General features: G+C 42.8%; 1 protein-coding gene across 2 annotated transcripts; it reads right to left on the bottom strand.

Annotated features, from left to right (window-relative positions):
- Window positions 1-6,433: 6,433 nt before the first annotated feature.
- Window positions 6,434-9,096, bottom strand: LOC146287223 (protein FAM177A1-like). 2 transcript variants are annotated; one of them, XM_084700193.1, is made up of 5 exons: window positions 8,959-9,096; window positions 8,408-8,605; window positions 8,175-8,241; window positions 7,813-7,910; window positions 6,434-7,510 (listed from the first exon to the last, which is right to left on the bottom strand). In XM_084700193.1, the coding sequence occupies exons 1-5, from the start codon at window positions 9,025-9,027 to the stop codon at window positions 7,304-7,306; spliced, it is 639 nt and encodes a 212-aa protein (XP_084556319.1). In that variant the 5' UTR covers window positions 9,028-9,096; the 3' UTR covers window positions 6,434-7,303. The 2 variants fall into 2 exon arrangements, with proteins under 2 accessions (XP_084556319.1, XP_084556318.1); XM_084700192.1 differs by having other exon boundaries at window positions 8,408-8,626.
- Window positions 9,097-11,987: the final 2,891 nt, after the last annotated feature.

Genomic DNA, 11,987 nt, shown 5'->3' on the forward strand with positions numbered 1-11,987 from the left:
CCTAAATCATCATTTATCTGGTACGATATCAAGTTCACATCCTGTCTCTTCACATGGACTCTTATCCTTTATGATCATACATTTGGTCGGCTGAACCAGAAAGCAGATCATCCACTCTTAGGTCATTCTGTGTACATCAAACAGCAACCCGACCTCTCACCCCCAGGCTATTTCATACTCCTGCCACACAGTATCTCTGCGTGGGCTCCATGTAGACAGATAAACCCTTTTGAACCAGACAGGCAGGCAGGGGGAAGTGCAGAAAAAGCAGTGTCCTAGTAAGAACACTGTCCAGAGACCCGTCAATAAATAAATAATATATTTTTGTAGCAGTCGCTAACCTCCAAAGCAACATCCAGAGGAGGATTTGAAACTGAGACCTCTTGATCTGCAGATAGGTGCCCTAGTTACACATGTTCCCTGTCATTGCAAAGAAGGGAGAAGTCACGAATATTTCATGGAGCAAACAATCAAGTGCCACTAGGTCAGGGCAGAGGTCCCCACACCTATTTATAGAGCCTGGGTCTACTACATGAATCTAGCAAAGATGTATTTATGTCACAATGGACAAACAAGTACATTACAAGCTGAAGTCTGTGAATGTTCATGGACAGTGCAGGCACATATGAACATCTAGACCCTTCCACAGATTTGTCCATTCACAGTCTAGGTTTGTCAAGTCATCATGACTGGCTTACCACTATTGTGTCTAAATTTAGACTTGTGCCTTTGAACAGTAGCCACGGATAGGAAACATAGTTGGTGGGCACGTTTTGGTTCACTTCGATATTTAGCACAGAAGTGGGAAGGTCAGAGCAATATCGGAAAACATGAGTCACCTCACAGAATGCACCAAAATCCCCTCCAACACACTTATTTATTCATTAAGTAGCCACTTTTGTAAAACATTCCCTATGGTAGCTGAGGACATTTGGGTATGGTGAAATAACTACTCCGGAATAGGTAGTCAGCCTAGACTGTTTGCAGTGTAAGCTCATGGTTGGGAGAGACAGGGGAATTTGGAAGGGAGAAATCCGTTTCACTCCCACAAAAAAAGACAATGCAGTTATGTGGCTCATGGTGACTGCATCATGTTCTGAATGTTGTTTTGTTTGAAGAAACTGTGGCTAGTATTTGAATAATGTCCCAGCTGAATGAATGTAAAGCCAATGCAGATAGCTGAAAATGCTCTACCAATTCTTACAGCATAATGAATGATCTGCACCCCTCTGTGTCAACAACCATCTTTGAAGGCCGACTCTCCGAACTCAATCGCTCCCCCCACGGTTAAGATTAGAAATATACACTGTGTTAAGTAATTTTTTCCGCAAGTAACCGTGTAATAAGCGGTATCATGTCACCGGTCATTATCGGAAAATAAGCCTCGACAGGGGGAACAGCAGCAGTGTAGTTTTGTTCTATACATTATCCCTTATTCTCTGAGTTTTCCTAGGACTGTGGGAGTTTCCCACATTGCTCTTACATCCTGCACGATCAGGAAGGCTGTTTCTCAAGAAAACAACCCTGGCAACAGGGAAAAATGTTTGGCATGGCTTCAGAGCGTTTGACAATATCTGTAAAACCGGAATGGTAAGAGTATGTACTGGTTTTCCTCACAACACGTGTTGCATCTTAACATGAAAGACGCAGCGTTTTCCAACACAGTAAATTGAGTTGCGGTTGGCTAGCCTGGATATATAATGACACAGTCAAGTAAGAAAACATCCAGTCCATCACACTGTTCTGCAGCAGAGGATGTGCAACCATCTGCAGTCTATTCTGAGAGCTTTTCAGAGAAGAATCACATTGTCACTGATTTTGCAGTAAATGAAAGGAACGATTGTATTAGATAGATTTCACACAAGGCTCCAGATGACCCTTGACCTCTAACGATACTTTTACTTCCTGATGTGAGCACCGCAAGATCTCTGTTCTGAAATCCCCCAAACTTTCCCTCCGCCTCAATCCCAGCTGCCAGATAATGTTCTTAGCAGGCCCTCCATCCGCCCTAGGGTGTGCAGCAGCAGGCTTGGCTGTCTGACGGTTACAGTAGCTCACTAGTTCCACTGAATCACTATTCCAGACCAGCAGAGAGAGAGAGAGAGAGAGAGAGAGAGAGAGAGAGAGAGAGAGAGAGAGAGAGAGAGAGAGAGAGAGAGAGAGAGAGAGAGAGAGAGAGAGAGAGAGAGAGAGAGAGAGAGAGAGAGAGAGAGAGAGAGAGAGAGAGAGAGAGAGAGAGAGAGAGAGAGAGAGAGAGGAATATGTGTGTGTGTTTGGGGGTGGTGGTGGGGGGGGGGGGTCTGGTCTGGGCCCAGCTGAGCATAGTAAAAGTCGACCAGACACACCAACATCTGTGATCGTTTGAACTTACTGGGGGAATTCCTCTGTGCTACCGCTGCATGTTTCTATAGTGAGTCCAGAAGTCTGAACAAAGGGAGTTGCTGGTTACCACTCTTTATCCCTTCTCCATCCACTCATCCTGCCATTCAATTCCACAATCTATTTTAGTCCAGACAGCCAGACTCTGAGGAGTGAAGGTGACAGAGACAGAACAAGCACAGTGGTTGTCTGATGTGCTAATAGTCCTGGATTAACCTGACCGACTCTGGGAAGGGAGAAATGCAAGGAATTCTACCACAGGACTTGGCAGTGGCTACAAACAGTAGCTCAAAAACGCTAAATTGGAACGAAAAACCGCAATATAAAAATGTATATCCAGTATAAATATAGGGTTAAATACAGCCTCCAACCTGCACTGTAAATACATGTTGTTCGTCTTCCCCTGTGTTTCCCAAAGCACAAGAAAAGGAGGGAGTTTCCTCTATTTCTTTCATACTGTGGACAAGATGTTGGGATTGCTGTGAAATCATGCATGCCGGAGTGCACTGAAATGGCTTCTTGTCTTATCAACACAGAAAATTCCCCTTCACTTGATCACATCTCCAGAAGGACTGAACGTTCTGGTCTTTTCTCGAAATCTGAAGGACCAAAGAGATAAAAAAAAAAAAAAAAAGATGAATACTTTGTTGTTTGTGGTTATAAATGTATGAATGTTTTGAGTGTGTGTGTGTGTGGGGTGGGGGGCGGTGACTGTGAAAAGTACAGACAGACTGGTACACACTGGTCCTGGCCAGTGAAGTGGCAGATTCTGTGCTGCCACCAGAAGTCTGAGTGTGCGTGTCCACAGACAGGGCTGGTTGGGGACACTCTGTTCTGTTTGCCATTGTTGTCAGGATACAACAGCTCCACCCTAATCATAGACAGGGAGTCTGGGCCTGGGCGAAGTTCGTAGCGTGTGTCTGAGCATGAGTCAATCAGCCACCCTGCCCAAGAACAGCACAGGGATGTCTCCTTTCTGTTTTACTACAACAAGCAGTAAGACAAACAACTCTGCACAAAGGGTCTGGCTTCCTCGCCCTGCTTTACAAAGGCAAAGGACGATGTACCCGTTTACTGATAATCCAGAGTAGAAACTTACATAACATGCTACTATGGTGAAGTTCATGGGCCTCGGCTTGCTTTAGAACGTGGGCGGGACCCTTTTTTTAACATAACTGAGGATACAGCTGTTAAATGTGATTTTCTTAATTAAAAGTGGGTGGGGGGTGGACAGATTGCCATTGCAAGTGTCCCACCCATGTATAATGAAACCTACGTCCCTGGTGAAGTCTCAATTAAAGGTTTAAACAGACAGTATTTTGCAAATGATTGAATTCACGTACAAATAGCCCTCCTGCACCCAGCTTCACAAAAGCTTGCTCTCTGATCTGGGAGAATTGACGGCATTGAGGTGTTTTTGTCTCCGTGGTTACAGCATTGCACTGCAGTTTAGGAGGTTGCAGGTTCAAATCCCCCTCAATATTGATGTTTTGGAATAACGTGAAATGCTAAATGAATACATTGTTTATAACATTTACATTGAATCCAGATAAACAGCAAATGGCAGGTGAGACAGGAGTCGCAGGTACAGTGTCTCCTGCCAGCAGGAGCTGATATATCTGGCCCTAAAAAGGAAACCTTCGTGTCTCAGGTGTCAAGATACAATCTGTACTTTGGTCAGGACGATCCAACCTGCTGATTGATGCATTCCTATCCTCTTATCTGTCATCCCACAAACATCAGATAGTAGTGGATGCTTTCCCCCCCTAATGCATCCTTTCACATGCATTTTCTCAAGTAAAAACAAAACAAAAAAACAATCAATCCGCAAGCTCATAATCGTTTGAAAGTACTTTTGGGTTTGCTTTCATGAGTGGTGGTGGTAAAGTCTATAACTGCTCTGGTGTCTTTTTGTGGCAGCCTTCTAGCTGTGCGTCTGTGAATAGTAGGCTGTGTAGTTCTACCAGGGACTTTCCAGGTTGCAGGGCATGCGTATGTCTGTGTGCTTGTTTGCATGTGTATGCGTGTGTGTACTTGTATTGCACTCTGTACAGACAATGGGACTGTGGTATGGCCACCATGAAGAGATGCTAAACCTAGTCTGACCAGGCACACACACACAGGAGAGAATTCACAAAACGTAAGATCACACCGCCTGGGGCTTTCACAGGTTTTGAAAATGTGTAGCATGAATTACTGTCAAATTTAGGACAACATAACATCTGCAATACTCAATATAGTACACAGAGGACTGCTGTGCAAATCATAAGCCTGCAATGAATTAGTGACAGCTTGAAGCAAGCTGCTTCTTGAAGGAACGTCAAACTTTTCACCCGTTCTCCAAAACAATTTTGACATTCCAGTTTGACACCACTGGCTGTGTTTTCCTGTTCAGAGGAGAGGAGGTCACTGTTTTCAACATGAGGAAGCAAGCCTGGGGGCAAGGAAGGAGACAACAGTGGAAATCCCCCTTGCTACCTTTCCCTCTGTCTCTCTTTCTCTTCACCTCACTACCTTTCCCTCTCCCTCTCTTACTCTTCACCTCTGTACCTTTCCCTCTCCCTCATTCTCTTCACCTCTGTATCTTTCTCTCTCCCTGTCTTTCCCTTCACTTCACTACTTTTCTTTCTCTTGCTATCTGTCTCTCACTCACTCTCTCTTTTCCCCCCTATTTCTCTTTACCTTTCGCTCTCTTGCTGAGTAGAAAGCCATAGCTGAAGCAGAGAAGCTTCTGTTTCTCATCTCCTTCTGGTGGAAGCCACACATGATCTGTGTAGCATACTTTCTGCTTCTCACTTTGAAGTACATGAGAAATTTGCAAAGTTTTGCCATGAGGGAATTACATGCATGCATGTGCTGGTCACACTTTAACAGAAAATAGCCAACTATATTGTCACTCGCTCATTCAGTCACAAGGACAGGCATTGTGCATCCTTCCTTCTGGAGTTTCCCTCTTAATCACTGCTTCCCTGCTGACTGCTGTGTGTCTCATAGTTTGCCAAGAAGACTTTATGTCACACAAGTGACACACACACCTGCTGTCGAAGGTGTGGTTCTTCTCTAACCATTCTCTGACAAATCAAGTCAAGATAGGAGAGCATGTTTGTTTACCGTTTATCCGTCCCCTTAGTAACCTTGCATTTTAACCTATGTCATAGTACAATACCACCCCCTGGTGGTATAATAGGGGCACTATCAAGTGGCTGTGAGTTGGAGAGCAGCCAGACAAATGAGACTTTTGTTGACGCGAAGTCCTGAAAAAATAGACAGGTCAAATACAGATTTGACTTGGGGTTCATAGTTCCAAAATCAAATTACATTTCTCTGCCATCTCTAACTTGAAAACAGATTTCCACACTGCATGATGTGGATTCTGTGCCTGTCTGTCCTGTGTATGAGGTATTTATTCTTTGACAGGACGAATTGCGGGTGTCTGTCACTAGGCTGGTCTGGCTGGTGTGTTGAATGGGTTATTGTGTGCTGTACAAGGCTGTCCTTGTCTGGCCTGGCTGGAGCCTACACACCAGCACTATACAAAGATGAATACAAATAATCAGTCCGTCCAAAACACTTTCACCACAGAGACCATTCAAAATAAACTGATACTAATGGAACCAGATAGTGACAGCTCCTACATGACAGTTCACAGGGAATACATCTTACTGTGTTGGCAGAAAACATGCATTAAAATCACATTAGTGAACGTAGTTTCTTAAGTCTTTACAATACTAAGATGAGATCCTGTGCAAAATCCATGTGTTCTGCTTGTTATCCATGATCCGACCATGCCAACACTGAATTAGCTGGCCCGGAATAGTGAGGTCATGAGGTCGGCTCTGTCTAACCTCCCCTGGCCCCGAGACCCTGGCGTGACCTCAGAAAGCAGCATTGTAGGACTGTCCGGCAGAATCAGTGACCTTACACAGCTCAGGGTGGGCAAGACACTGAGTGCCTTGTTGATGACAAACACCACCAGTCACGTCGCTAGGACTGTTTAGCCCCCACAGGCATCTCAGAAACATCCACTAGAGTCTGGACAAAACAGCAGAAGCAGTTGAATAATAACTGTTTATTTGTAAACAGTTCATTAGGATGTTATCACATACTAAAACTCTGAAATAAGTTAATGAAAAAGTGCTCAGTCAGTACGAGGAAAATAAATACATGAATATCAAAAAGGGTTTTCAACATTAATGTGAGTTTGTGTATTCCTATGAGAATTTACTTCTCTGGAGATTCCTTTGGGGAGGGGGGGGGGGGGGAACGAGGGGTTATTTAAATTCCCTTTCATTTCTGAAGGTTTGCACACTCTTGACTCAAACATACCACTGGCAATACTGAAATTAAATGAAACATAAGTAAAAAAAAACGTGCTTACTTATTTAACATACTTCCACTTGTGTTGAGAACAGATGGCTGGAAGCCTCAGCCAAGCCCTGTCCAGGTGTTTCTGTATAAACAGGTAAGGCTACATGGTGTCTGCTTCCACAAAGACAAATTCTAATGATGTTCAGTGCTCCACATGATTTTAAACATACATTAAAATGACGTGACAAAGTGGCATATTAGTGTTCAATAAAGCAGTTCAACAGGGCAGCAAGTGCTATCTGTGTTCAAGTGCATTAATGTTTAGGCTACAAGGCTTTTGACTCAGTCGGAGGTGTCAGGGTGAGAATATTCAAACCCTGTAGGAGTTAAGAGCAGTAAGGCCACTGAGAATGGACTCTTTAGCTTCCAGTAAAGTAGCATAAATCTATGAAACTGCCCCCACAACGTAACTGAAATACATTGCTTTTCTTCAACTGTTGTGTCCCTCCAACCAAGATCAAGTGCTCTGAAAGACACACATTAGTGATCCTCCTTGACAACTCAAAACAAACCAGGTAATCAAATAACTGAATTAACAAACAGCTTAAGGGATTGGTTAGGTTGTCGTGACAATAGCTGGTACTCGGATGACGCTTGGTGTGGCTTCCGGATCATTCTCAACCTCGTAAGAGATGCTGGAAGAGGGGACGGTGACCTCAGACTGGCCTGTTATTGGTTCATCCTGGTTGTCGTGACACCCCAGCTCGTCAAAGTATCGCTCGGCTTCCTCAGACAAACGACTGTCTGCCTCGTCCTCCTCTTTCTGTGGGGAGGACGAGGAAATTACTGATATGTTCACGTCTATACTCTCTTTATTTACAATCATTTTTTTCAGCCTTAGACATTGGTTTAAGCATTTACTTATGCATTTAAACATTACTCGTAAACATTACTCTTTGGATGGTATGGATCTGCTTTGGAAAGTTCTCTGCCTGAAAATGCATTGCTTTAAGGATAAAGTAATGACAGAACTATCGTCATTTGAAAATCCTTGAGTCAACACGGGGAAGCTATTCTCTGTTGCACTGGCATTACAACGATCCATACACACTTCCATACACAAACCTCTTTCTTCATCCTGTAGTACTCATCGATGGCGTACTGATATTTTGCTGACGTGATCCCAAAAAGGGAAGCCATTCTCTCTCCTACGTAGTCACAAGCTGCATCAAATCACATCACATCACATCACATTTGATTCCTATAGCCCTTTTAACAAGAAATCTCACAGAGGGGTTCATTCATGACTATAGAACTGTATCTAATTCAAACATAAGACCCTGAAGAAACAGCAAGATAAAACGTGAGCCTGGCGTTTTAGCTTATCTTGTTGTTTCCTGAGAGGGAGTTACTGTCTAGAAATATTTTAGTGTTGAACCTGAGCTTGGGTATAGGATATTAGGCTGTTTACCTGAGATGTTGTTTACCTGAAATGGTGGAGGTGGCAGCCCTCCACATGTGGAACCAGAAGTATGGGCCCCAGGTCATCTGAGACTGAACACAACAAACAAACTGTTGTAGCATCGAACAGTGTTTACACACATACATACATGCACACACCTACTCAATCTCTCTCTGTCACACACACACACACACACACACACACACACACTCAATCCCTCTCACACACACACATACAAACTCAGTCACACATCCTTACAGCATCTACAGGTTTCAACAGATCTTTCTTCTCCGGCTCCTTCTCTTCCCCCTCTTCGTCGTCAGTACTGTACTCCTCCATGGTCTCTCCACTGGAGAAGTGAATTATCCTGCGAGGCGCCTTCTCCTTCTGCTCTCCATCTCTCCTCTCCAGGTCCCCCAGCTCCACACTCTCAAAGTCCTTACCTGTGTTTGGGCTCTGGGTCAGACAAACAGGCTCCTACTAATCATTATCAAAGAGCTTCAAGCTGTCATTAGGGCTTGCTCCAGTCCAGCACTCAGCCATTCAGATTAGCTAGCCTGGTACATGCAATGAACTACAGAATGTCTAGCGAACAATAAACGCTGGTTTTGTCATATGGGATGAATGGGAATATGTTTGTAAAACTGAATTTAATGGCGACCCAACACCAAGAAGTCAACTTAGTTTAAAACAAAGGGCATGGTGACACACAAGCTAACAAAGATGCACTGATTATAGCTTTAACATGCAGGACGATTGTACTAAACGTGATCTTAATCTTCTCATAACAAGTAACCAGGCGAGCCTACCTTCTCTAAATCCATGTTCTGGGCCAAAGATACATTGACATTAGTGAGATATAGCGATATTTCAGCCATGGTCCCCTTTTCTTTGTATTCTTGATTGTGTCGCCGAGCCAACACCTCTCTGAATGGGCTAACCCGGAAGTGCGGTCCGCCAATTATTTCTCTTACGCCATGTTACGTAAAGGTAAGCAGCGTGCAGCGTTAATGTACGCGTCAAAATGTCTAATTTCGTAATTATTAGTTACAACATTTATGTCTACAAGGAATCAGTGTAATAGGCCGACTACAAGGACACATTTAGCACTATGTTTTTCATCTTAATTTCACAACTCGGGCTAAATTTGACTTTGGTTCAATAAACATTTTATAGTTAGATTATTGCACGTATCTGGTAAACGAATCGGGGAACAATTGTGTGTTAAATATTACCTGGTCTGAATCGAATGTCTTGTAAATCGTACCGAAACCCAACATGAAGTCAGATGTGACCTGTAGGTGTCAGTAGAGCTCCAACCTAAATTTCCCAACGAGCTTCCGTTGAACTGATCACATCAAGCTTATCGGTAATTGATTCTATCGCTATTTGGCTATGTAAAGTGAATTGGGCAGATTTAACCCCAGAAGTCAGACACCCAAACGACTCGGAATGGAATTCATAAATAAAATGGTGGTTAAGGAGACCAGTACTTGTATTTATTATGTTGTAGATGATAGGCTATTGATCACGTCACAAATAATTCAGTATTTCATCAGAATGACCAATAGGATGAGGAGGCTATGCGTGTGTGTGTGTGTGTGTTAGAAGCACCTCTTATGTCTCAGAGCCATACACCGCACTCAGCTGTTAATCAGAGCTATGGACGCAGATAGTGGTTGGGTAATGTGTGTCCGTGTGTATATAGGTGTGTATATACTCACACATTCATTACTGTAACATGTTGGAAGTCATCGGTTCACACAATTGTAGGCCTATATGTATCATTAGTTAATTTTAACGTAACATGAGTAGGATTGTATAGTCTACAGTGCTGTCTGTATGTGTGTGTGTGTCTGTGTGCGCAAGTGGGAGGAAGGATAGGTATTTCATGCTATGCAGAGCACTCTCTCTCAGGTTAATGATAGCATCCATATTGTGGTTTACTCCCTTCTTGCAAAGATGTCTCTCATTCCTAAGTGAGGTGACATCTAAAGGATGTAATCGCTCTCCTTCCGGTCCATTGCTTGAAGCAGTTTTATCTTTCACACGTTCATCTCACAGACAGTGGGGGAAGTTAATAGCCCTTTTAAAGACATTAAAGAAGTTGGAAGCATTTTCTGGAAGAATAAACAAAATATAGTACCTACTAATAGTAACAATAACTACTACTACTTCTACTACTTACACTACTATGATATACATTATAGTGTTGCTTTGACTTCATGAATATGTATTGGACATTCGGAGTGATGATCAGTTTCTTAGCACAGACAGGGTCCTACAGGGTCTTCACAAAAGCAGCCTTCCCCTTTTTCTTTTCAAACTTCTCATTTTGTCCTTTTTCTTAAAGCTTATTATCAGGGTCCTTGAGTACATAGGGTGCAGGGTGACTAATACCTCTTTGTTTTGGGCCTATCCTCTGCAAGCTTTCATTCAGACCTCAAACACTTTCATTGGGAAAGGAATCCCTGTGAATTCTCCTTGCTACTCAAGGACACTTAAACTGGAGAAGAATTTGGGGATGACTGACAGGATCTTAGGCTCACATCGTTCTGTATGGTGTGTGTATAAGTGCACATGATGTGGTAATGTATGCTCAATGTACTTACACAGGGTAGTAGTGAATTTGTATAACTCCTGTGCTTTCGACAGACATTTCATTGAACATGACTCACAAATGAGCTTATCTCTGAATTGGCATAAAAAATGCTTAAAGTTTTGCATTGGCGAGCGCTAGAGAGTACAACTGATTCATGCAATGAGCTTAACAGGGAAACTGTGATCCAGTGCCCATTTCCAGACTTAAGATTGTGATTTAAAGCATTTCATCACTCAGCTGCCAAAATTAGGTATCAAATGTAAATTAAATGGCTTTTTTTAATCCTTTAGTGAACAGAAAGTATCAGGAGCCAAAAAACCCACAGGAAAGTCTGGGCATAGCAACTTCTTGCCTAAAGCCAGGAGACAAAGAACAACATTTGATGGTGCTTAAGTGAGTGTGTGAATATTAAACACTATTTCATGGCTTATTTGTCAAGCAACCAAGTTCTGAGTGTTAGCCCTAGGTTGAATGTATCACGGTTTAGACAACAACGTCATCACAACACAGAACTTTGGATTTCATGTGAAACGGCAGTTACTCATGTCAGCAACAGAACCTTAATTTAACTGAAAGCTACCGGTAGCTAACTGTTGCTCAATAAAAATGAATTAAAAAGCTAACAATTATGTTCAAAGTTAGCCACACAATTTGTTTTTAGCATCCAGTACAATTCTCTATATTGACAATCAACTATCTACACACAAATCCACATAAAGGCCAAATTCAGATAATCTTGCCATCCACCATGATGCATTCAGTTAGCCAAAACAAGCCCCAGGTTGATGTCCATGAGTAATTTACTTACACAAATTATGCAAATGCTCATGGGTAATCAACGGAAGTCTTATCCTTCATACTGATCCCAGTTAGTCCTGCTCTTGGAAGAAGTTTTATGGTGAGCCAGAGGGAAAAGCACAGCTAAACACAACCTGTCAGATAGTCTAAGGACGGAAATTAAAATGAATGAGAAATAGCCTAGACAGTCATTACATTTAGATGCAACAACCTGCAACAAGGAATGATTGGCCAGACTTCAGCGCTCATGTGAGATAAGTATCTATCTAGATTTCCATCAAAGAGGGGTGACAAGGATGGGTATCCTACAGTTACCTCCATCTATATGTCTATCTGTCTCTACCCCTTTCGAGGTTGCTGCTCTCTCTCCTTCACCCTGGTCTCTCTCTCTCTCTCTCTCTCTCTCTCTCTCTCTCTCTCTCTCTCTCTCTCTCTCTC

This window comes from Hypomesus nipponensis, chromosome 6 (assembly GCF_054491055.1).
Source record: "Hypomesus nipponensis isolate SF chromosome 6, ASM5449105v1, whole genome shotgun sequence".
In the NCBI taxonomy this organism is placed as follows: Eukaryota; Metazoa; Chordata; class Actinopteri; order Osmeriformes; family Osmeridae; genus Hypomesus; species Hypomesus nipponensis.

Coding starts and splice junctions, on each gene's coding strand:
- LOC146287223 (XM_084700192.1), bottom strand. CDS start 9,027: ATGGCTGAAATATCGCTATATCTCACTAATGTCAATGTATCTTTGGCC. Junction 8,627..8,958: donor AGAACATGGATTTAGAGAAG/GTAGGCTCGCCT, acceptor AATGATTAGTAG/GAGCCTGTTTGTCTGACCCA. Junction 7,511..7,812: donor ACTACAGGATGAAGAAAGAG/GTTTGTGTATGG, acceptor TCCTCCCCACAG/AAAGAGGAGGACGAGGCAGA.